Below are 24315 nucleotides of genomic sequence, written 5' to 3'. Positions count from 1 at the left end.
CTGCATTTGCTTTTTTTGATATCTTTTCATTTCAGCATGTCATACTGCTTTTATTTTCTTTCTATCTTGATTTCCATTTCCTATGATTCGCCTTTTTTTCTAAGTTCCCTGCATCATTCTAACCGGGCACAGCGAGTGAGTTCTGGTCTGCTTGTGTATGTCATATTATTCTTTAATTGAGAATTGCAATGAACATGATCTTATATTCTCATATCTTCCAAATGGTCAATAAACTCTGTGTTTAGTTATAAAAAGGGCTATGTTGACACCAGTAATATTTCAACGCCTTAGTGAGTTGTGAACTATATCAAACCGAATTCCAAGTTACAGATTGAAATTCAAATGGATTGTCGAGATACTTCAACTATACATACACAAAACATGACAGAAACGAAAAGAAAAAAAAAGAGAAAGACAGCCACAACGCCTAGAACTGCGCCTTGAATGCCGATGGTCATCATATTTTTGGAAAATAGAGGGTATTGAGAGAACAAGATGACAGGAAATCGAGAGAAAAAAAGGAAGACCAAAAAAAGATGTCAAAAGTCTACTTAGTTCCCCATCCACGAAGTCTCATTCCCTCCTCAATAGCAGTCCAAATACCCTCAACGACCTCCCGATCCCGCCATCGCCCACCACCGTGAACACCATTCTTCTCGTCCCACCGCTCAACAGCATACGTCTCAACACCACGACCCCACCCCTTAACCTGAGTAGGCGGGTCCTCACCCCGCCACCCGACATACACACCGGTAGCATGCTTGAACAGCTCCGGGGGCGAAGACCACTTGTAAGACTTGAACTGCCAGGTCTGGCCGGTAGTAAAGACGGCGACGAGTCGGTTCCAGTACTCGGGCTTGAAGTTGGTCGTGCCGTCGACGACGATGAACTTGGTTGGACGGGGGGGCTTTCCGCCGGCGCGGGAGCTTGAGCTCGCGCTGGGGTTCGAGGGGTCGCCGTTCAGACGGAGTGGTCGCTCGAGCTTCACGAGGTTGGCGTCGGTGGCGCTCGAGAGGGTTGGGTGGTCCGGGGGTACGAAGATGCCTTCTTCGAGGAAGGATTTCACGTTCGACATGCGGATGAGAGAGGAGGCGGAGGGGGAGATTAGGATGATTGGGTCCGGGCGGGAGTGGGAGGAGCTCGATTTGCGCGATGATGGCATAGAGAGGCCGGCTGATGGTGCCGGGATGGTGCCCTTGCTGCCCGGTTTGGCGCTTGGCTGGCCGGGGCGACTGCGGTTGCGGTCGAGGAATAATTCGGCGCTCTTGCGGACGTGCGAGAAGTCCTAGGAGTGGGTGTTAGCTTGCTGTGGTATATCGCATCCTGTCTAGAGTAAACTCACTGTCGGCTTGATTCCACGGAGTACTGTGTTGCGGTCACCGGTCTTGCGCTCCCCATTGTAGATCTCCTGTAGTCGAGGGTCAATCTGCTTTTGTGGGCGGCCAAGTTGAGTCCCAGCCTGGGCTGCTCCTGTGGTTCCACTGGGGACGGTAGTAACACCGCCAACTGCCCCGGCGGCAATTCCGGCGGCATTATCGGCTTGCGCAACACCTGCGGCTGTGGCGGCGGCCTCTGCAGCGGCAGCAGCGCCCTCGAGGGGTTTGATATGTTCGCTGTCGTCGGAGGCACCCTCTAGCCAGGTGAAAAGGTCAAGACGCTCGAGGAAAATAAGAATCTGAACACTTTCTTCCTTCTCACCCTCTTTCGTCTGCTGCTTCAGCGCTTCGTTGAATTCCTGCGCCTTGGCGATGTACTCGGGAATGGCGACATCTTTGTTCTGCCAGGCGAAAAGGATGCTGCGCAGGTCAACAGGGGACTTGGTAGATGCCGAGATGAATCTTGTGAGGGTTGACAGAGCGATTGTTTGAGGGGTTGGTTGGGCGAAGTAGAGATGTGTAGCTTTGGCTAGGTCGTCTGTGGCAGGTTGGTCGGAGAGCTCGGACGAGGTCGTTGGCGTTGGGAGGTTGCCAGAGGCAATCGCACGTCGCAGTGACAGAAGGGGATCTTGGAGTGCGGCCTCGGATGCCATTGTTGTAGATAGGGCAGTGGCCCTTGGTTGCAGTAGGTATATGTAAGAAAGTTGTCGGGGCTGGGATTGAAGAACGCGCATTTGGAGTCGAAGCTCCGCAGACTGCACGTGACGCGGTGTTCCAATTCATTTCAAGTCTGACCTTTTACTTCTTCTTCAAAAGGAAAGAATAGTTTGAATAAAACATTTTCATAAAAAGATAGCTGACATTTGATCCAATTCACCTCGCTTAGTCTTTGCAACTCCTTCATTGACTATACACCAACCATCACTGCATATCCTCTGCTCATATACTCGACTGTTCCGAACAATCAACGGAGACACCGCAGTGCAGGACTGATAGACCGCCACATCCAGCTCCATGCACCGAAAAAGGCAGTGATGCCAGTGAAGAGAATCAAAGTTCCATATTGGCTTTCGTAGCCAGTATTGCCACTCAGACCACTCGAATCCCCCAAAGACCCCGACTGAAGCAGCACTGTACTCAACGGTCCACTAATAACATTTCCAATCCCTCGTCCACCAGCAAGAAGACCAAAGACAAGTCCAGTATCCAGTGATGGCGATGAGTCACGCTTGATCTGAGTAATGACCCCAGACCAGGTGGAGCTGAACCCACCGGCAAAGAAGCCATACGTGATGGAGAAGACAGTAAGAAGGGCAATGGCTGTCTGTGATGAGTCTGCGCTTGACGATGATGCCATACCCCAGAATAGAAATACCGATAATGCGGAGCCAACCGAAGATAGCAGCATGATGTTCGTGACGGAGAAGCGGTCACAGAGTGCTCCTAGGGCGATACCACCAACGATAGAAGTTGCGTTGAATAATGAGACTAGCATTGTACCGGTATTCTGGGATAGGCCGACAGTCCTTGTTGAATAAGAAGGGAGGAATGTTGTTGGCAAGAAATATCCAAAACTCTGGATAATATTCCCTGTTTGCAGCATCCAGAATGTGGCTTGTTTGAGGAAACTCAAATCTAAGCGGCGGGCTGAAGAAGAGGACGATATTGGGATACGAGGTTTCAAGAATGGCAAGGCCATGAGGGTGGTTAACAACTAGATTCCGACAATTCAAAAATTGTTAGCCCCAACTTGATAGCCCGATGGTTGAGTATCAAGGCCAAGGCACAGTTTATTATGCTTCAACCAATTCACAAAGGGGAAAGGAGCTGGCTCATACCGTAACCACAGTCCAAGCCCTTAGCGTAGTACTCGAGCCAAACCTATTCAGACAAGCACTAGCAATGAAAGGCAAGGCAACTCCAACAATACTCTTTGCGGCCCACATCGTTCCAAGAGCCAGGCCCTTCCGACGCAAGAACCATTGGTCAAGGTACAAGGAAGACGGACTGAACAAGAGTCCATTCCCAATGGCACACATTACACCCTGTGTGGCGATCAAATGCCATACCTGCTCCGAGAATGAGGATAACAGAGATCCTATCACGGTGATGACCAAGCCTGCGGGTGCAGAATAGTATTGTAGATGTGGGTATCTCGTTAAGAGCGTGAAAGTGATAGGCGAGAGAAGATAGAGAAGTCCCTATGAGAAGACATTAGAGTAGACTGAAGTCGTCTTCGTTTATTCTTTGCATACGGTGGACGTAGTTCCAACAGTCGCTAGGTCATTCTTGCTTCCCTGTAGGACGTCATGTGTTGAGTAGTACTCTTGAAAGACGCCGAAAACAGTGGAGAACCCTAGATGTTTCGTTAGTATTTACATGTGGTTTTTGTTTAGTCACAACAGACCCCAGACTGGTATCTGAATGAAACAGCATGAGGCTAACATCAACCATGCAGCTTTCCCTCCATCTGCCGGAGGAAGTGTAGGTTGCTCGATCTCGGAGACGTCTGTAGATCTGCGGGGATCAATCTCGTTCAGCACAAGGGTTTCTTGATTAGAGTTGTTCATTTTGTTTTAGAATCAATGGCATAAGCATTGCATATGAGTTGTAGATGAGAATCACAGAGGGAAGAGAAGGAACGAGGGGTCGCGTGAGGAGTTTCCCCTCGCGATGATTGACTCATCTTGTTCTTTCAGCCTATCATCTCGCATAGTCAAATTGAACAAGTTTGACCTTTTTTTTCATAGAAAATGCACTAACCTGGCTTTGTCAAAGAGATATCGGAGAATCAAGCATTCCAAGTCGAGATATATCGATCTATACTCCCTTACTAACATTGAAGTCAGGCCACCAAGTGAGGCCAATAAAACAGGACAAAGTTACATTGTTCATACAAGCTATCTAGCATCTCGAAAAGAGGCCATACATATCCAAGATTAAACTGGACAAATCGTGAAAGATCAAGTGCTGCAACTCAGGCAGACACGATTCTCAAAGACCCTGACCCAAATGGTATTTCCCATAACCAAGAACCAATCCCAAACCACGCCAATACGCCATCCAGAGTCCGAAAAGTCGGAAGAAAAAAAAAGAAGCCGGCACAGAAAACATAAAAAGAAAGTTGAAACAAGTAGTCCGAACGCCCGTGCCCGCCTCGCTGTAAGGTATCGAAATGAAATCACACGAGAAAAGAAATTTTGGGTCGTAAGAAACGTTAAATCCACGGCGGAATTTTCCCTTTATCACAGGCCCACCATTACTACCACGCGGATGGTCGTATTACGAAGAGATAGACGGGTTTTTGGTGGGTGTTGCATCCGGTGCGTCCTCCATGGAGATATCCAGAGAGTCAGACGGCTCGTTCTTGTCACCTCCAGCTTCGGTCTTGCGGGAAGGTTGATGATTATCACCAAAAACCGTCGTGATGGCTAGGAAATGTTGGGTGCGGAGGCGAGGATCGCCAGAAGGAGGACCAGGAGCTGGGGGAGGAGCTGGTTCCGAAGTTGGTGTGGTCGCCATTGTGCCACGTCGAATCAGATAATCACCAAGGCTGAGTTTCTTCTTGGCAGGGGTGGCTGCGAGTGCAGAACCAGAAGATGGCACGAGAGAGATTGGGGAAGCTGTGCCATGAGAACTAGGTGATGCGAGACTCCCTGTCGACATGGAACCAGGACTAAGCGCTGACGGGAGGTTTGAGGCCCTTGGCGGTGGCATGGAAACATGTAGATTGCCACGATTGCCAGCCCCAGGAACCCTAAAGATATGCGCCGCAGTGGATGGCCAATAAGGCGGAAGTGACAGCTTGAACAGATCACTGCTAGACGCGGGCGCGGATGATTCCAGCTTGTGTGAGAGAGCACCTCGAGTATCAACATCGCCTTGGACAAGTCGCGCTGGAGGGTCATAATCCATTCCTCTGATCGCAATCCCATGATAGTTGTATTCAGGCTGGGGATATTTGGACTGGTGGAAAGACCACCGAGGGGGCATCGCCAGAGGGCCGTGATCAGCGGGTATTCCCATTCTGTCGGAATCTTCCTTGAGCAACTCGATATGAGACCTGTCGTCGATTGGGAGCGGGAACCATCCGTACCACCAGGGGAGGACTCCAGGTGGCACGACACTCAAGTCGCCGGCCTCCCATGCATTTCGCTGAGCCCAGTCCTCTGCGATGTGATGTCCCGCGCACCACCGAATCTTAAGCATAAGTGTTGGATGGATCATGTCGAGTCTGTATCCTCGTCTCAGACGTTCTGCATGTAAGAACGAGCGTTCAACATCACCGGCATAAAGTTCAGTTTGAGCGTCAACATAAGCAACTTCAGGCCGGGACGATTGTCCGGCCATCTCAGAAGATCGAGACGCGCCAGGCTGGTGGTAAGGTTTGAAGTCGTAACCAGTTTGGGTTGAGCTCGAGACTGTTGCAGGGGTGGACTGTGTCAGAGGGCCACTAGAACGCTTTTTCCTTTTGGGATTGCCAGTTCTAAGCTGCTCCAGTTGTTGGAACTGCTTTTCGGCGTCCGCTATCTTGCGTCTTTCGCGACTGGAGAGCTCTGGCAATGTTAGCTGATGCGACGCCGAGGGGCTGAGATCGCGACTGCCAGTATGGCGACCACGCGCAGAACCAGAGGTTGATCGGGCGTCGGCTGCGGGGTCATGCTCATCAAGATGCTTGGTGTTCTCGCTACCGGCCCGACCGATGTCAACAGGAAGACCGAGGGTTTTTGGCTTCTTGCCCTTGCCCTTGCTCTTCAACTTTGACCTTGCGTGTTTGTTCGCAGGGGGCTTGGCGCGACGATCAAGCTTGTTCAGTACGCAAGCTTGAGGGTTTCCACAAGCACAACCACCGAAGTTGGCCAATGTGGTGCTAATGCAAATAGCGGCGTCCTTCGGATCTACCACCCTGTCCTTGAACTCCTCCTTCACTGTCGCGTCAGCCATGAAGAAAGAGTCGTCGAAATACCACATGGTGGTAATTTCCGAGTTTGCAGGGATTGGCTTTTTAGCGACGAAACAAAAATGGTACTGCCGGCCATTGGTGATGTAAATTTTCAAGTTCACGTTGGCCTCACATGCCCGCCTGACGTAGCGGAGCTCGTTTCCTTCCTGGCGACTGTCGATGTACAAGTCGAGCTGCCGGTTGAAGAACACGAAAGGCATGGCATGCCCCAATTCCTCCCATCGGTTGCTGTCGAGCTTTTTGTAGTCTTTGACGTGGCCTAATTTGCCAAAGATTTCACCGACAATATCGTCCTTTTTGATTGGATCTTGTGTTTTCAAGATCTTGTGAACTGGGTGCTTACCACCGATCTCAATTGTCGAGTCCGTGATGGTTTCTGTTGTCAATGAGGGCCAGCGAGACCGATCCATGGCCTCTTCGGACCGTTTGGCAAAGTCTTCAACGCTGAGTCCATCAGAAACTCGGGCTAAGATTTGTGGGTCCTTTAGCCACGCAACAATTTCATTCACAAAATCCACGCCGTAATTGAGAATACTCTTCGATTCAACAAATTGATCATCGCGGTCGTAAAGAGAGAGGAATTCGTCCGAATAATAAGGGATAGAAGGGCCAGGGATGCTTGTTGGGCTCATCGCAGCGGAGGTGGAGGATCGACGGTTTCGCGGTTCAGCCGAGAGACCCGGGGGAACCGAAATACCACTCATCGAAGTCGATGGGCGGCGAGACACCTTTGCTTTCTTGGATGGTGGTTGCTCACGTGAACTAGAATCATGTCGTCTATGACCAAAGGCATTCACATCGGCATCATTGGACTTTCTCTTTTGTGATTTGGGGCCAGATCGTCTTGATTTCCGGTCACCGTCCTCGCTTTTCTCTCGAATCCGCCGCAGCCGTTGTCGTTCGTGGGCACGACGGTTATCAAGGGGCCGTGGCTCGCAGTCGACACAGTTGTGCACATCCGGTACTCTCTTATCCGGATAGTAGCAGAGAATGTGCTGCCATGTCTCGCACCCTTCGCAGAAAACCGTGTTGCCATCATCTTCATCGAACGAACAAATGCATTTGATGGTGTAAGGTTCTTCATCGGGTGCGCCGGAGTCAGAAGCGGCGCCGTCGACGGCAGCAGGGGACCCGCGATGGGCGTGGACCGGATAGGAATCCGTTGTGGCGTGCGTGATGGCGAGGGAGGAGGTATCTGTCATCGCCGACAGATAACCCCCTCTCAGGCGAAGACAAAATGATGTTTTCTTGACAGAGGCGTAGCCAAGCTGTCACTGTTCAAGTCGCATATCAATTTTTCTCGTAGTCGTGTAGCTTTCCAATCTCGTCTCGTTGGACAGTGGACGCGTTGGAAAGTCGAAGACGGTGCGATCACAAGGAGGAAGCGAAAGGGGGGGGGGGAGGAAGTCGTAGAATCGATGATCGGAAGAGATGAAAAGAGGTTGGCGCAAAAGTTAAATGAGAGAAAGGAAGGAAGAAAGGAAGAAAAGCGCGAAGGAAAGAGGGTAGGAGAAAGGAGAGGAAAAAGAAGAGTGAGTTTGAGGAACTGGAGACAGAGGAAGGAGGAGGCTATGGGGGGCCTAAGGCAGAGAATGGGCCGTCCAGGTAGGTAGAGAGACCAAGTGCGTAGGGGTGAAAGGGGGTGAGGGGAGGAGCCGGAGGCCTTCGAGGGGGAGGGGAAGGACTCGACCCGAAAACAACCATGGGCTGGCTCTGTCTTTCTTCTGAATTTCATTGTGAACAGAGACACCTGGGCAAAATTCTCAAAATTTGAAAATTCCAAGGTTACCGGTATGGTAATTTGGTAATCTGCAAAACCGACTGTTCTCAGTAAAGTCCATGGAATACACTAGCCCTAATAGGGACTAGCGTTGATTCGAGGTAGTGGGGAAAGTCACGGGAATGTCATTGGATGCCCTAGGCATCCCGGAGAGGTAGTCAATGGGGCAATCCATTGCGGAAGGTTAGCATCTAAATGGGTGAGTAGGAAACTGATATAAGAAGGGAAAAAATGGCCCATAGCTATATCTTCAATCCAAAAATGGATCGAGGGGTAGCCCTATTGGCCCTTCCACTGGGCTATCATGAAAGCCAGGCCTGTCATGCAGTAATGTGAGATATCGCCATCAATGTGAGCAAGAACCCAAAAAATAGTATAGGTCTTGAATGTGATGGAAGGATATGTGATCTGGTCCTCCTTTAAACCTCTTAGGAGAACGGGGATTTTCTTGTGGGAGGACAAAGGAATTCCTACGAACTCGGCTCGGGAAAGAAATCCGTGAGAACGCAAGGGAGAATAGGAGGCGATAACGGCTACCTACGGGGAGTATTAGAGGTTGAAATGAGAGGTATTTTGAGGATAGGCCGATGAAGTATCCAGGCAGTATGACGGAGTATAAGGAAGTATGAAGAAGCAGGTAGAAAGTAACATGGGGAAAAACGGGTAGAGAATGCTTGGGAGAGATCGGAGGAGATGGGGAAGGATATGGTTTCAAAGAGGGGCAAAGGGTCATCTGGCTCTTGTACGACAAGGTTTCAGGCATATATTTGCAAGTATATTTGCAAGTATAAAATATGAAAACCGGAAGGGAGAGAAGGGAAAAGAGGTGGGAGGTTTTGGGGGTTCCGACCCAAGTGGTAAAAGGGGGGGCTTGTTAGGATTCCGATATGATTTGTGATTTGCGCGCTATTTGCCACAAAGTACTCCGTACAAAGGAGAAAAAAAATAAAAATTTAAAGTAATCAAATTGTCCGGTCAGTTTTCGTATAATATATGCAAAAGTTACTGTATTCTATTATAATTGGTATTGCACTTCTTTGTCTTTGGGATGATCTCCATACATGGATATATTATGTACATAATGCTAATCAGAATCACGTTGCGCAACAACTTCTTATATTTGGCAATGCTATTATACAAGGAACAGAAAGAGTGAAGTCTTGAACTTCAAACGAACGATAACTAATTAATAATAACAAACAACAATGCTGGGTCGCAGACATGCCGATTCCACAATTCCATTTCTATACCATCTCGCATGTATCCTTGCGTCAATCTCCATTGGTGTATTATGAAGGCTCTGTGGACATGCTATGAATGAGTCGCAATTCAAATGCCCCGGAACCCTCTGGGATTACGTCGAGTTTCCCCCGATGCGGGTACGTCTTCGGTGTCCGAGGTTCTCTTGATCCTTCGCGGTCGCCATGTCCGCGTCCACTCATATCCACTTGTCTTTCAATTTCGACAACGGGCAAAAAGTCTTGGAATCGATGGAGGAAGAAAAGCAGGCCGAATACAAAGATATTCACATATGGGGTGATCAGTCTGGCTCCTCGGGGCCCGACCAGATTTCCCTTAGGTACTGCCCACAACCCGCCGCTCAGCAATAGTATGGTACTGATGACTATCCCAAAATAGGTGCCGAATGGCTGGAAAGAGGAAGTATACCGCCTGGTAATTCCATTCACTCTGAGCCGTTCATTGAAGTGACGGTAGATAGCGAATGACACAAGCGAGGAAATGAAACCGGCGCTCGTGACGAGACGGAGAAGATAGGTGTTCATGACTGTACTTGGGACTTTCACTGAAACAAAGGCAAGAGAGGAGAACACGGCGGATGCCGCAACGGCCAAATATGGAACATCCCAACGGTTGCGGGTGGAAAATATCGAGGGCGCATGGCCGAGCTCCGACATTGCACAAAGTGTGCGAGAAGAGAGATACAAAAAGGATCGCCCAGAAGCCACCGCGGAGAGCAGGATTGCAACCATCGCGATCGTAGGGACAATTTGAATATTTGCATCTTTGAGTCCGATCAGGTAAGGAGAAAATCCGGATCCCGTTCCGTTGTTTGTCAGACGTGTCTCATTGAAAGGAGCCATAACGCCCATGGCCAAAGAGCTCAGGATATACGGCAATGCCGTTTGAGCAACGTTGGATGTGACTCTACCTGGGATGCTGGCGCTTAGAAGCGCTGTTTCGCCAAGTGATGCTGGCACAAGTGATGCTGGCATTTCCACTTGGTGCAAAATCAGCTCAGGGGCAAACGTGAAAGCAATAGAGCCATCGAGAAGACATTGGCAGAAAGCCAGGAATCGTCCCCATACACCTCGAACTAGATACTCGTTCATGGCGCCTGGATGTTTCCAGTATTTGAATCCCCATGCGGGCTGCGCGCCCACACCTCCAAGACCCAGAGCCAGGGAGAGGACGAAGAGGGTCGCCATTGTGGCGATCTTCATCGCAGTGAACACTCGCTCGGAGCTCTTGAAGAGTTTATCCGGTAGGAGGTTGAATCCAACAACGATGGTCGTGATGATAACCAATCTGATTGCGATCGTGGCCCCCGGTTTCCACAGGCCGAGGTTGACCATCGCCGAGGTGATTTCATATGGGACGAACAAAGCGAGGGTGTACCAGCGGAGGTATGCTGAAGCAAATGCCAGACTGCTTGACATGTATAAGTAGCCGTTGGTGACTAGTGTCCCATGTTGCGATGGCATGTGAGTGGATACTTCGGCCATGCCCGTAGTCATGGCCAAGGTCAGAATTGATAGGATTATATACGACAGTAGTAGCGAGGCAGGTCCGCCAACCGCGAGGGCCTGGCCCGCGCCGATGAACAAGCCAGTGCCAATGGTCGGACCGACAGCCATGGTGGACTAACAATGAATATAGATAATGAAGTGGTTATAGGAGACGAGAGTAGAAGGTTGAGAATGGTTTCGGTTCGAGAGGGAAATTGTCAAGGGACCAACCACGGCATCTCCAAACATCGCTCTTTCCTCATGTAACGTGGATAGTCCGGGAAAGAAAAAAAAAACATCAACCTTGAATTCAACTAATTAGTCCCAAAAATACTACCAAGTGAGATCACAGGAGTATGCAGAAATCAAATGTAAAGGGTATCATTGATTGTAAAGGAAAATAAATGGGGTGATGGCCGAGAAGGTGGGAAGACACAAGTATTGGGTATTTTTCAAGAATTTCCAATGTCTTGCAGTGCTTGGAAGGAGAAGATCACTGAGAAGCCATGTCTGTTTCAGCGTATTCGAGCCATTCTCCAGACAAAGATCTTTTCCAGAACCGAACTGTGCCATCATCTCCAGAGGAAATCAACGAGTCACCTAGTGTTATATCAGTGAAAGGACTTGGGGCGGTAGACAAATAAAGAAACACTCACCAGAGAACGAGAATTGAACCTGCCACACATCGAGGTGTTTGCTGTCAATGCAAGCCACCTGTTTGAACGAGTGCCGAAATTGTGAATCCCCGCTGGGTTGGCGATCAGTTGCCGATGCAGGCACACGGCTCGCTAGAGCAGAGCCGATCCCGGACTGCGATGTCGCTCGGGGCGACAGTGACTGGGACTGGGACTGGGACTGCGACTGCGACTGCGACTGAATGCGAAGTTCCGCCTTCCGGGCGTTAGAGCTCTGTGGTGCTTGGCCGGCTGGCATCGTGTACACTTCAAAGATGCGGACAAAACCATCCTTGCCGCCGCTCGCAATAAGATCATAGCCACGCACAGAGCCATTAGCCCAGGAAACGTCTCTCACAAGACCGCTGTGCCCAGTCAGTTCAATTGCATGGTAGAATCGGCGGTTTGCGTCGGTGCGATAGATCTTGACGGTGTCCATGGCAGCTACAATTAGCGACAGGCTCTTTCGATCAGAATCCGGTGAGATAGTGTGAGTGATATCGGCAGGGTCATGATGAAATTGAACTTTGAAGCTTGTTTCCTCTCCGCGTTCCGGGGCGGTGCACACTCGGAACTGGTCAACGGGTTGCCAATCTGCAAGGCTGTCGGGACTGGAGGGTTCCATAACCATGAGGTAGCCATCGCGTGTTATCACGGCCAGCCATGACTCCAGATCAATGTTGCGGAAGTCGAGTGATACAAATGGATGTCTTTGCGGTGCAGTCATGCGAAAGACCGACTTGAAACGCCGTCCTGAATTTGGTGGCTGGGTTACATCTTCTTGCCAAATTTTCAACTTCATGTCCTCTCCGACACTGCCAATATGTTGGCCGGTAAAAGGACCATTCCATGTGGCCTGAAATAGTAGTTTAGTACATGAGCCGCAATGGCAGCCTTAGAATTGCGGCTCTGCCTTGTTTGGGGACATACATCGCGAATCTCAGCGTCGTGCGCACGCCAGGTGTCTATCAGTTGCCATTGGCCATCCTTGAGATCCCACACTTTCATGCGGTGATCAGAAGAAGCGGTGACAATACGGTTGCCATAGAAGTTAAATCTGGTGACGGTGACAAGATCCCGATGGCCGGCGTCGAAGTCGGCAAATCCAGCCGTTATCTCGGGGCGCTCCACTGCCCCCATTGGAACGGACTGGGCTATCAGATTGACGAATTAGACAGCTGGGCCAATGACGATTTAAATTTCATGCATCTGCACGTATGGGGTATGAAACAGGTGGTTGACGTCGCCTTACCTTTCTTGGTCGCAAGTATCACGGGATACTCTCTCACCGCCAAACTTAGCGGTCAGATAACTATGGCAGAACGCGATAAGCTTATCGAGTATTTGGAGAATGAAGACAGATTGCGCGTCGCCGACGTGGGCTTTTCCTCTTGTTGCATAGGTCAATTCCTTGTGTGATACTCTTTGCAACAGAGGGAAGTTGTTCCTGTCATATCGGTCGTGTGTTCGCCATGCATACCTCAAGCACCCTCTCCCGTAAGGAGACTTGGCGTCTACTAGCCCTCGTGGGGGCCGGTTTAGCGATACTCAACACCACGTTCCAAGGGGATGGGGCACCTTTGGTGGCTTCAATTGCACTATGTGGCATAGTGTTTGCGGTGGCTTTCAGCCTTATCAGGTGGCTCGGGCCTGTATTTTTGAAGGCAGGACTTAAGGGCAAAGACATGGCGAAGCCTAGCCGGCCCGAAATGTATGTATATGGCTCATGAACTTGAAATCATAGCATGTGCTAATATTGTGATATAGACCTGAAACCATGGGCGCAGTCTGCGCAGTTGTGTATCTGATGTCCCTTATTATGTTCATTCCGTTTGCTTTCTACAAGGATATCGTTGCAGCCACATCGGGCGGCGGTAACCGTGACGTTGTGATTGAATCGCAACATATTGAGAATGGCCGATTCCTCCATCGATTCCCACATGGCAAGGTGAGACTTTGTTGTATATTTAGTGAGATATATCCCAAGCTAACGCTATGGAATAGCTTGCCTCTTACCTTTCTGGTCTTTTGTCTTTGCAATCCGTCGTGATTCTCGGAATTGGTGATGACCTATTCGATATTCGCTGGAGACACAAAGTCTTAATCCCTGCTTTCTCCGCAATCCCAATGCTCATTGTGTACTTTGTTGACTTTGGCGTCACCCAAGTCGTCGTGCCGGTGCCGCTGCAACCCTACCTGGGTGACGTTGTTGATCTTGGATGGCTGTACTACATGTACATGGCAGCAGTGGCAATCTTCTGTCCAAATGCGATCAATATGTTGGCAGGAATTAATGGTATCGAGGTTGCTCAGTCACTGGTGATTGCAATCCAATTGCTATTCAATGATGCGATGTACCTTGCACCCATGACACCATACCCGCACCCTGCCACTGACTCGCATTTGTTGTCGATCTACTTCTTACTTCCATTCATCGGTGTATCAGCGGCCCTTCTGTGTCATAATTGGTATCCGTCGAAGGTGTTTGTGGGCGATACATACTGCTATTTCGCAGGAATGGTGTTTGCCGTGGTTGGTATCCTAGGGCATTTCAGCAAAACCTTGCTGCTACTGTTCATTCCACAGATCTTCAATTTTCTGTACTCAACCCCCCAGCTCTTCAAGCTCATTCCGTGCCCTCGCCATCGATTGCCAAAGTTCAGCCCTTCCACTGGGTTGCTGGACGCTTCTGTCACGGAGTGGACGAGTCCACCATCGCCTCTAATCGATACCGCACTGCGCTTACTACACACCCTGAAACTGGTCCGAATCACTCAAGACGAGAATGGTCAAATTACTGAATCAAGTAATCTCACTATTTTGAATCTTTGGCTCGTGTGGATGGGTCCAATGCGAGAAGATCAACTGGCGTGGCACATGGTTGCAGTCCAAACTTTCTGTGGGATGCTCGGTCTGTTCGTACGACATCGCCTCGCGTTGCTCGTGTTTCCCCATGATAACAGGGAATTCGGTTTTATCGCATAGGTTTAAAACCGTCCTGGGTTAGAAGAATCCTTGGAACAGGCTCATCATAGAAGCATCATCTATTCAATGTATATATATTCAACACGGAAGGGATACACCCCAAAATTCTAAATTAACATTATATTCTTGTGCCGTACCAACTCAATAGGCTTGCGCCAAAATTCGATCCCTTGCTCTAACCATTTACTCGTGGTCCACGGCCTCGCGCAAACCAGGAGTTTCCCTAGCGATCTTTTTATCCCCAAAGTCTACACCGACCTGTTTGACAATGAGCCAGGCAGGCAATATCGCAATAGCCCACAAGCCAAAGTTGAGGTATACACTACCCACTGCGGCCATGATGCTCACGCTACTTAGACCATACTAGAGACACCTTGTTAGTATTGTGTTGCATGGAAGCTCGATAAGAAGTGTACATACGCTGACACACTGAGCGGCAGATTCAGTCCCACGCAACAAGCCCGCAATCCGGACGACCTCTTCATGATCATCGGCAAGGTTGCCCACCAAGAAAAACCTAATCAATTAGCATCATTCCAACCGAACCATCACCCATCGAGATTTAACTTACAGATACATATAGTTGAGCTGGAAGCTAGCAACCCAGAACAGGAAGAGGGTGAAGGCTCTTCCGAAACCCGGGTCAGTCCAGTCATATACCGGGTGTGTCTTGTTGAACTCCGTCGTCACCACTGAAGCCCAGACCCAGCACATGCCTTGCCATCCGACGACTAAGAAAAATGCGTATCGACTTCTCTTTTTCAGAGATATCCGCTTGGTGTCAAGGAAGGCTCCTAGAACGTTGCCGATGATCAAAGCAATCACACCGGAAAGGAATGACCCGAGAGCTCTGGCCCGTACTGTGAACCACAATCCCTCGTACGAAAACATCACAGCCTCTGTATACACAGCCTGGCAAATGAATGGAACAATGAACAGAAACTTGCGACTGATCCAAAGCTTCGACATGCTCTTTAGCTCGTATCCGATGCTGTTCGTCACCTGAAGTTGAACAGGGACTCCATCCTTTCGCTGTACCTGAGACGGATTGTTCAAAAGCAGACCAGCAAAGGGGCCAAGAGCCTGTAGCGCAATGAAAATCAGGTACACAGTGTATGAGATAGAGCCCGAGGTTGATCGATGGGCATTGATGCCTAGATTGATGATACCGCCGAGTATTTGTCCTCCAACACGGAAGCTAAGCCAGAATCCCAAGAAGCGTCCTTGGTTGTATGGCTCAGGATATGAAAGGGCAATTGCTGCTTCTGCCATCCAAAAGATGCCCGCTGATATGCCGCAAAGTGCCGCACCCAGGATCACCAGCCATTCTTCACCAAATCGGTTGTTTGTGTACAGCCCCGCTGCGTAAGGTGCATATCCCATTGTTCCCACAATGAGTGTCCATTTGATGCCGATAAATCGCACGACAACGCTACCAAAGAAACAAGAGACTACCATAAGTCCGAAGGTCAAGGCGTTCGCTGCGTTGACCAGATATGGCTTCTCTTCGCCTCCTCCACCCAAGGAGTTCATGGCGCCCCAAATTCCGGGCGCTAGAAAGTTGCAAAGACCAAGGATGAAGGCATTGTAGAATGTCGAGCGGTACCATTTCACTGTGAGGTCCTCAGTCAGCTTCATCTACTTCAAACAAGAACAGTATTTCAAGCTCACCTTTGTGTGGCCCATTCAAAGAACCTGCAACGTTCACCTCGTCACTCGGCGCAACATCTTTTTCAGAGTTCGTCATAATGAAGTTGAAGAGATAAATTAGTAGTCAAATTATCGAATTATTTTGACAGGCGTTGCGGTGGTTTATAACCGTGGCGCCCGCGCGAGATCTACTTTGTATACTACTCTATATCGAAAGTTGTCGGCTGGGCTGCCTCGAAGGTTCTGTCCCGCGCGATGCCAATATTGGGATGGATCCATTGTTGTGTTCTTTCAGACCCCTGTCTAGCTTCCAAGCCATTTAGCCTTGATACTTAGTTTATGTTGTCGTTCTGTGGTGGAATTACGTGCTCGCACGGAACTTTAAGGAGGCGGCACAAGACCTGCAAGCGAATAACCCGAATTGGAAACCGGTTGGAATGCTTAGTTCTAGTGATAAGGGTACTTGCAAACGAAGATAATAGCAAGAGGATTGATACTTAACAAAGGGATGTTCAGGATACAGATGTATGGGAACACATTATGGACCCCGGATTTGTATTCTATACAATACACGTGGAGTAGACTCAGAATACTTTTTAAACTTCAGTGATATCCGGAACTTATGTTGTACCAATCACTATAAAAAGATCTGGTTTATGTTACAGTTGCTACGAAGTATAGTAAACCTGAGATGGACCACATAGGTATATATTTCTATACCCACAGCTATTAAGCGGGCAAAGTCGATTAATAATTCAAACACAATCTCATTACTACTTTTGATTACAATTCCAGATCTTACCAAGCAGATATTCGCGATTTAGGTCCAAGGTGTTGAAATCCTGGGGCAGTTGCAAGTTTCGTCATCGCAACCCGGGATCACATCAGTTTGGAGATAAACTCAGAATTTGATGAGATTCAAATATTCGAATTTGTACTTGAATAGAGTAGATAACATTAGATATCTACTGAATCCTTCCATATATATCGCCAATCAGATTAATATTAATTCCTTTTGATCATTCTAATCCCCATAGTCCCCCATCTTTCGGCAAATATAAGAGCGTTGATCGACCCTCGGTCATCCAGTTTATCACGTCATTTATGCCCCGCCATGAGCAATGGATAACGACTGCTAGTAGGCCTCGGAAGTACGGAAACACTCTTATTGCGCCAATGTGAGACGAAATTATCCCATATGTCTTGCTAGGAAGTCCCAGAGCCAAGCGTTTAGTGGAGGTGCTCTAACCCTATGTACGTGCGCATGGGAGGGATTGGTATCACTGCCCCGCGCCCTAAAATGATGTGGGTTCTGGCTTTATCTTCTCGCCCGAGAGATTTATATAGACTGGTACCAAGCGCAATATAGATAGTGTCTAAGAGTTGGATTGGTGTTTCTCTGTGATCCCAGCTTCAAGTCATGCCACTACTACCCCCAAGCACCATGTCAACCACTACTACTTGCCTCCAACTCGAAGAGTTGCAGAAGACCCCAACTACTTTCCACCAATACTTGTTTTCGGAGTCCGTCTCAGATTACTCCAATGAGTCAAGATCTGAGAGTGAACCCCCCTCGCCGCGGTCTGAGGAGTCAACACAAAGAGTCTTGCTTCTCAAGGGGGCCCGTGAACAGTATGCGTTGGTAGATGATCATGCTATTCCTTCTGTCTTGCATGAGGGAGAGATTCTTGTCAAGGTATGACATGTCCCCGCCGACGGGATCTTGTATGACACGAGATGCTGACTATTGATTCGTAGGTTCTTGCAATCGGCCTCAACCCAGTCGACTGGAAGGGACCGTAAGTATCACTATTCCACAGCTAGAAATCAGCACTCCCAGATTCTAGTCGATGACTAACCCATGAATCGATTAGGGCATACAACTTTGGTATCCCTAGCCTGCCATGGATCAACGGGCGGGATCTGGCTGGTCTTGTACTACAAGTCCCCAAAGGGTCATCACGTCTTCGTGTAGGGGATGTTGTGCTTGTCCCATCAACAGATTACCGGGATATTAGGAAAGCGGCATTCCAAGAATATGCCATTGCCACCGACTTCAATGCTGCCCGAATTCCTTCTTCAACATCTATCCACGCTTCAGCTTCCGTCGGAGTCGCATTCGTCGCTGCTGTGTTGGCTTTAGGTGTCTCATTTGGAATAGACTTCTCCCTCATCACAAAAACTCCGGGTCCTAATTTGCCCAATATTATCAAAAAGCTTGACAGAAATGATGTACCCGCCGACATACATGAAGAATGCTTCGCATCATTATTGGACTCAGAAAAACCACAACGTGGGGACTGGGTTGCTATCTGGGGAGGTAAGACTATCAACGCCTCCATTCCTATGATCTGACTACTGACATTCATACTCCAGCCTCAACAACTACTGGCCTGATAACTCTTCAACTGGCGAAACTCGCCGGGTTACGCGTAATTTGTGTAGCCGATGCAGCACGGCATGGGGCTAAGCTTGTCCAGTCCGGTGCAGATCTGCTAGTCGATCGACATGACATCGATCGTGCAGTGGAAATTATCCGCGGTGTCACCGGGGGCAAACTGCGATATGCCATTGATATAGTCGGAAGAGACACAGCAACACAGCTTGAAAAGGCTCTTAATCCTGATGGCCACGCCCATCTCCTTGGATTCAGCGGTCTGCCTAAAGAGAAAAACCCCGGGGTACAATATCACACTGTGCCCATTAAGCTCTTCCACACGGCTCCTACCGTGGGTGAAGCTATGGTGTGCTGGTTGGAGGATCTTCTGCAATCGACAAATCTCACATTACCAGAGATTGTCCATGCAGAGGGTGGGTTAGAGGGTATTAATGCTGCGCTCGAGACATTGCGGAGTGGTTCAGTGTCTGGAAAGAGGATCGTGGTCGATCTGGGTTCTTCGCCTCAGTAGCCTCCGGGTTCCGTGCACTCTTCCTACACTTGATGAAATTTTGCTTTAGAGATACGGGCCTTGGCGTTTTGGTATATGACTTTATGTAGAGCTGGGTTTAGACTATGGAACAAGTTCAAAATTTGACAGTTCTTTTGCTAAGAACATATGATTGCGTCCTTGAGATTGTGGAATACAGTGAATCGATGCATACAACCTACAATCAGCTTGATCATGATGAAATTCAAATGCAATATTATCGGAGTATAGCGAGGTTCCCCAGAGGTTCCCCATACCCACTTGGGTTATGCCACAACACCCTGATCGCAGTACAAGCGTTGAGTCAAAAAATGGCGGCCGATCGGAGGCGGAACCTCGCAAGTCACAGCCAATCAGCGCGTTTGAATTACATTGGTCCGGAGCGGTCTACGGGTATCCGCCGGAAACCGAGCTTAGCCGCGTTCCCCTTTTTGGATCATCCAGCGCCGACCGGTATCGGCCACCCCCTGTGTTGCCACCTCGGCCAATAAAATTTGTACCATTCGCCGCTGACCGGCCGAGACCGGCGTTGCCCCTCGAGAAGCTGTCCAGCGACATCGCGGATGCTTCAGAGCAGAAAAATATATCAGTCATTCACATTCCAGTTCCCTTGGTCTCGGTACTTATCATTTACTACTATATTGCTTCATTGAAGCTCCCACCCGCTATCTCTTCTTTCTCTCATCCTAAAACCTTGTACCCTCATATTCTCTCTTAGCTGTTTTTTTATTCCCCCCCCCACCATGCCTTCCGCCGACTCAAAACCCAAGACCTTGTATGACAAGGTTTTCCAGGACCACATCGTCAATGAGCAAGAAGATGGAACTTGCTTGATCTACATTGACCGACACCTCGTTCACGAGGTCACATCTCCTCAGGCTTTCGAGGGACTCAAAAATGCTAGCCGCCAGGTCCGCCGGCCAGATTGCACACTGGCCACAGTTGATCACGTATGTTCAATCCCATATTCACCAGCAGCTCAGGACTAATTGGTCATTTTCCTTACGATAGAACATCCCCACCACTTCACGGAAGAATTTCAAAAATGCCGCCGACTTCATCAAAGAGAATGATTCGCGTCTCCAATGCACAACCCTGGAGGAGAACGTGAAGGATTTTGGCCTCACCTACTTCGGTATGGGTGACAAGCGCCAGGGTATTGTCCACATTATTGGCCCGGAGCAGGGTTTCACTCTGCCCGGCACGACTGTCGTCTGCGGTGACAGCCACACCTCCACACACGGTGCTTTCGGTGCCCTCGCGTTCGGTATCGGAACTAGTGAAGTCGAGCACGTCCTCGCAACCCAGACCCTCATTACCCGCCGCAGCAAGAACATGCGCATCCAGGTTGATGGCGAGCTCCCCGCTGGCGTTACCAGCAAGGACGTCGTTCTCCACATCATCGGTGTCATTGGCACTGCTGGAGGTAACGGTGCTGTTATTGAGTTCTGCGGATCCGTCATTCGTGGTCTGAGCATGGAGGCCCGTATGTCCATGTGCAACATGTCCATTGAGGGTGGTGCTCGTGCTGGTATGATCGCACCCGACGAGATCACTTTCGAATACCTGAAGGGCCGTCCTCTGGCCCCCAAGTACGGCAGCGCAGAGTGGAACAAGGCCACCAGCTACTGGTCCAGCCTGAAGTCGGACGTTGGTGCCAAGTACGATAGCGAGGTTTTCCTTAACGGCAAGGATATTATTCCCACCATTTCATGGGGTACCTCTCCCCAGGACGTGATCCCTATCACTGGTGTTGTCCCCAGCCCCGATGACTTCGAGGATGAGAACCGCAAGGCCTCTTGCAAGCGTGCTCTCGAGTACATGGGTCTTGTCTCTGGAACACCCATGAAGGAGGTCGTGGTTGACAAGGTCTTCATTGGATCTTGCACCAACGCCCGTATCGAGGATCTGCGTGCCGCTGCCAAGGTGGTTAAGGGCCGTAAGGTCGCCTCCAACATCAAGCGCGCTATGATCGTCCCTGGATCCGGTCTCGTCAAGGAGCAGGCTGAGTCCGAGGGCCTCGACAAGATCTTCACTGATTCCGGTTTCGAATGGCGTGAGGCTGGCTGCTCCATGTGCCTGGGCATGAACCCAGATATCCTGTCCCCCAAGGAGCGCTGTGCCAGTACCTCCAACCGTAACTTCGAAGGTCGCCAGGGTGCCCAGGGTCGTACTCACCTCATGTCACCCGCCATGGCCGCTACTGCCGCCATTGTCGGCAAGCTCGCTGATGTTCGTGAGCACATCGTAGCCAGCCCCGTCCTCGGCAAGGCCTCGCCCAAGATCGACGTTGAGCCCGTGTTCGAATCCCCCGAGACCGAGGACGAACTCGACCGTGTTCTCGACTTCCCTGCCGACAACGAGCCCCACGCCAACTCCTCTGCCCCTTCCAGCGGCGGTGGCAAGAGCACTGGTCTCCCCCCCTTCACTACCCTGAAGGGTATCGCCGCGCCTCTGGATCGCGCCAACGTCGACACCGACGCCATCATCCCTAAGCAATTCCTCAAGACCATCAAGCGCACAGGTCTCGGTACTGCGCTGTTCTACGAGCTCCGTTACACCGACGACAAGGAGAACCCCGATTTCGTCCTGAACCAGGGCATCTACCGCGACTCCAAGATTCTTGTTGTTACCGGTCCTAACTTCGGATGCGGTAGCTCCCGTGAGCACGCCCCCTGGGCTCTGCTCGACTTCGGTATCAAGTGCATCATCGCCCCCTCCTTCGCCGATATCTTCTTCAACAACACCTTCAAGAACGGCATGCTTCCCGTTGTCGTCTCTGACGAGGTTGCTCTGCAGAAGATTGCCGATGAGGCCCGCGCCGGCCGTGAGGTCGAGGTCGACCTTGTTAACCAGGAGATCAAGGATGCTCAGGGTAACAAGATCACCGCCTTTGAGGTCGAGGCTTTCCGCAAGCACTGCCTTGTCAACGGCCTCGATGATATTGGTCTTACTCTCCAGATGGAGTCCAAGATCCGCACTTTCGAGTCGAAGCGCACCCTTGATACCCCCTGGTTGGATGGAAGTGCTTACCTTCGCCGTGACCGCCGTGGCGCGACTATGGTCGAGGCTGCTCCTGTTCCTAAGACCAACCGTGGCGATGTGAAGAACGAGCCTCTTGAGTGGTAAAAGTTATTCTTTGTGTTTATCAAGTGCTTGTTTTTGGGCATTGGCATCGCAATTCATTTTCGTGTCATGTTGTTTGGATTTCAGAATCATATTCCCCTACTTGTTGCGGCTACTATTTCTGTTTTGTTTTGCCTTATAATCATGGGCTATTTTATAATATGGCTAGCCTACGAATTTCAACGAGAATGAATCATGATCGTGGATTTGTAATTCTATATAAACAATTCTCTTTGTATTCCTCCCTCTACTCTATAATGTTCGTTAGGTATGTGTATCAATCTGTGGGCTATACATATCTCTCCTAAGAGAACACCCAAACCATTATTCTCCCTTGTTTGTCCCCAGGCCAACATCATCGGCGGACTGCAATGTCGGTGAGCTTTCTACGCCGTCCACGACCAAATGTCTGACATCCGAAGGCCCAGCAAACTGATTTGTTGCAGTAGTAAACCAGGTCACAAGGCTAAGCAATGTCAACAGTCCGATAGCTGCGCTGGTATAATTCATTGATTCGGAGGTGACCGGAGCATCGGACGGAAAGTTGAATGTAATAGAAGCGAATAACAAAAATAGCAGGCCAATCGCACTGAAACCAAGTGACAGCGGAGGCGGCAATGAATGTGGTCCGTCGAAGGAGCATTTGTTGCCGAAAAAATAGCCAAGTAGTCTGGCAAAAAGGACAAGACCGTAGGAAACGTCTAAATAGTATCCAAATTAGCTGATTGACACTTATGGTCACCCGGAGTGGAATATGTCAACATACAAAATCCCGTGGTAGCTATCGAAACCACTGTGTTAAATCCCGTCACCGTGCCAAAGTAAATCGCGTTCAAGGCTAGCTGCACTAGCACAGTAAGAAAAATGGCGTAAAGCGGTACCTTCTTCCTCGGCTCGACTCGAGAAAACAAGCCCGAAAATGGCAGCCCATGGTCTCGTGCAAAGGCATACACTGATCTTGATCCTTCCGCGACGAGACTGATGGATGCTACCACGACGATAACGGTGATCATACTCGCCAGAATGCAGGCCCCAGCTTTGCTTCGTGTTGAGTCGTAGAAGATCTGAATGACGGGAACCCCGGTGCTTGAGTTGGCTGTTGCTTCGATATCACCCATACAAAAACACAGCGTCAGGAGGAATGCTAGTCCAGTTACAGCCCCCATGATGACCGACAGAATAATGGCCTTTGGCGCATCTCGGCTGGCGTGGGTCATCTCTTCTGTCATATGGCTGGGTGCATCATAGCAGCACATGCCGAAAAAGCTTTGCAGAATCCCAACTATTGTAGCCATCGAAGCGCTAAGGCCGGTCATGTTCCGGAACTCGAGGAATACAAAGTCTGTATCTTGCTTTTGGTGGTTGGTTGCTAAGAGGGTGATGATCACGATGAGGAACGAGGCGATATTCCACACTAAAATGAAGCGCGACAGATGATTTAAAGCGTGCGGTGCGAATACATTGACGGCGAGAGCAAATAGGCCCACGGCCCAGGCAACCAATACGGTATGCCATCTCTCAATAACAAACTCTGGGAAGACAAGGTTGACTTGGCCAAGGATATAATTCGATCCGACGAAATTATTCACAGCGCCCATGGCGAGAAGTCCTAGCCAAAAAATCAGCAGTTTTTCACTAAACATTGACGACTACGAACCGGCCAGCATGAACCATCCAGTGATATATGACAGCTGTCGGGAAATGCGGGGCGGTGCTAGCATAGCCACCCATGAGTATTGGCCTCCAGCCACTGGCCATCGCGAGCACATCTCGGCCATTGCCAGGGCAATAAACATGGTGATTACACAGACTCCAATCCAGCCGAAAATCATGACAGGTGGACCACCTGCCTGGATGCCAATGATGAAGACGCCGCTTAAGGCTGTCCAGCTGTTCGGTATTAGTTATGAATCTTGTGGACGACTCGAGGGATATTCTCACCAGGTTACAATACTGAAACTGAACCCCACCATATCTAACAGACCGAACGACCGCTTGAATTCTTGCTCGTACCCCATATTCCCAAGAGCGACGTCCTCGTCCGTCGAGCCATCGAATACCCCCTTGGTCGCCATGTTGATGAGTAG

General features: G+C 49.7%; 10 protein-coding genes across 10 annotated transcripts; 3 read left to right on the top strand and 7 right to left on the bottom strand.

Moving 5' to 3' along the window:
* Nucleotides 1-547: 547 nt before the first annotated feature.
* PEX2_001490 (RNA polymerase II accessory factor CDC73 family protein) lies at nt 548-2029 on the bottom strand (the record flags this gene model as incomplete). Its single annotated transcript, XM_016737427.1, has 2 exons — nt 548-1285; nt 1343-2029. The coding sequence occupies 2 exons, from the start codon at nt 2027-2029 to the stop codon at nt 548-550; spliced, it is 1425 nt and encodes a 474-aa protein (XP_016598863.1).
* A 311-nt stretch (nt 2030-2340) lies between these two features.
* Nucleotides 2341-3946, bottom strand: PEX2_001480 (putative MFS monocarboxylate transporter; the record flags this gene model as incomplete). The annotated part of the gene is made up of 4 exons (XM_016737426.1): nt 2341-3090; nt 3215-3577; nt 3632-3732; nt 3784-3946. 4 exons carry the CDS (start codon nt 3944-3946, stop codon nt 2341-2343), a joined length of 1377 nt encoding a protein of 458 aa, XP_016598862.1.
* Nucleotides 3947-4658: 712 nt separating this feature from the next.
* On the bottom strand, nt 4659-7541 carry PEX2_001470 (putative PHD finger and SET domain protein; the record flags this gene model as incomplete). Its single annotated transcript, XM_016737425.1, has 1 exon — nt 4659-7541. One exon carries the CDS (start codon nt 7539-7541, stop codon nt 4659-4661), a length of 2883 nt encoding a protein of 960 aa, XP_016598861.1.
* Nucleotides 7542-9408: 1867 nt separating this feature from the next.
* On the bottom strand, nt 9409-10995 carry PEX2_001460 (putative proline permease; the record flags this gene model as incomplete). Its single annotated transcript, XM_016737424.1, has 1 exon — nt 9409-10995. The coding sequence occupies one exon, from the start codon at nt 10993-10995 to the stop codon at nt 9409-9411; it is 1587 nt and encodes a 528-aa protein (XP_016598860.1).
* A 364-nt stretch (nt 10996-11359) lies between these two features.
* On the bottom strand, nt 11360-12680 carry PEX2_001450 (putative nuclear pore protein (SEH1); the record flags this gene model as incomplete). Its single annotated transcript, XM_016737423.1, has 3 exons — nt 11360-11466; nt 11523-12396; nt 12471-12680. 3 exons carry the CDS (start codon nt 12678-12680, stop codon nt 11360-11362), a joined length of 1191 nt encoding a protein of 396 aa, XP_016598859.1.
* Nucleotides 12681-13012: 332 nt separating this feature from the next.
* PEX2_001440 (UDP-N-acetylglucosamine--dolichyl-phosphate N-acetylglucosaminephosphotransferase) lies at nt 13013-14525 on the top strand (the record flags this gene model as incomplete). Its single annotated transcript, XM_016737422.1, has 3 exons — nt 13013-13251; nt 13308-13488; nt 13545-14525. The coding sequence occupies 3 exons, from the start codon at nt 13013-13015 to the stop codon at nt 14523-14525; spliced, it is 1401 nt and encodes a 466-aa protein (XP_016598858.1).
* A 183-nt stretch (nt 14526-14708) lies between these two features.
* Nucleotides 14709-16272, bottom strand: PEX2_001430 (DUF895 domain membrane protein; the record flags this gene model as incomplete). The annotated part of the gene is made up of 4 exons (XM_016737421.1): nt 14709-14888; nt 14946-15042; nt 15097-16138; nt 16197-16272. 4 exons carry the CDS (start codon nt 16270-16272, stop codon nt 14709-14711), a joined length of 1395 nt encoding a protein of 464 aa, XP_016598857.1.
* A 1323-nt stretch (nt 16273-17595) lies between these two features.
* On the top strand, nt 17596-19084 carry PEX2_001420 (zinc-binding alcohol dehydrogenase family protein; the record flags this gene model as incomplete). The annotated part of the gene is made up of 4 exons (XM_016737420.1): nt 17596-17871; nt 17934-17974; nt 18050-18495; nt 18552-19084. The coding sequence occupies 4 exons, from the start codon at nt 17596-17598 to the stop codon at nt 19082-19084; spliced, it is 1296 nt and encodes a 431-aa protein (XP_016598856.1).
* Nucleotides 17620-22231, top strand: luA (3-isopropylmalate dehydratase LEU1; the record flags this gene model as incomplete). The annotated part of the gene is made up of 7 exons (XM_016737419.1): nt 17620-17871; nt 17934-17974; nt 18050-18495; nt 18552-19080; nt 19334-19721; nt 19897-20052; nt 20114-22231. 7 exons carry the CDS (start codon nt 17620-17622, stop codon nt 22229-22231), a joined length of 3930 nt encoding a protein of 1309 aa, XP_016598855.1.
* A 321-nt stretch (nt 22232-22552) lies between these two features.
* Nucleotides 22553-24303, bottom strand: PEX2_001400 (putative GABA permease; the record flags this gene model as incomplete). Its single annotated transcript, XM_016737418.1, has 4 exons — nt 22553-22929; nt 22995-23837; nt 23886-24118; nt 24170-24303. 4 exons carry the CDS (start codon nt 24301-24303, stop codon nt 22553-22555), a joined length of 1587 nt encoding a protein of 528 aa, XP_016598854.1.
* Between the last annotated feature and the right edge of the window lie 12 nt (nt 24304-24315).

Source organism: Penicillium expansum, assembly GCF_000769745.1.
Source record: "Penicillium expansum strain MD-8 chromosome Unknown contig5, whole genome shotgun sequence".
Lineage (NCBI taxonomy): Eukaryota > Fungi > Ascomycota > Eurotiomycetes > Eurotiales > Aspergillaceae > Penicillium > Penicillium expansum.
Note: the sequence above shows the minus strand (reverse complement) of the source record. Positions and strands in the feature narration are given on the sequence as shown.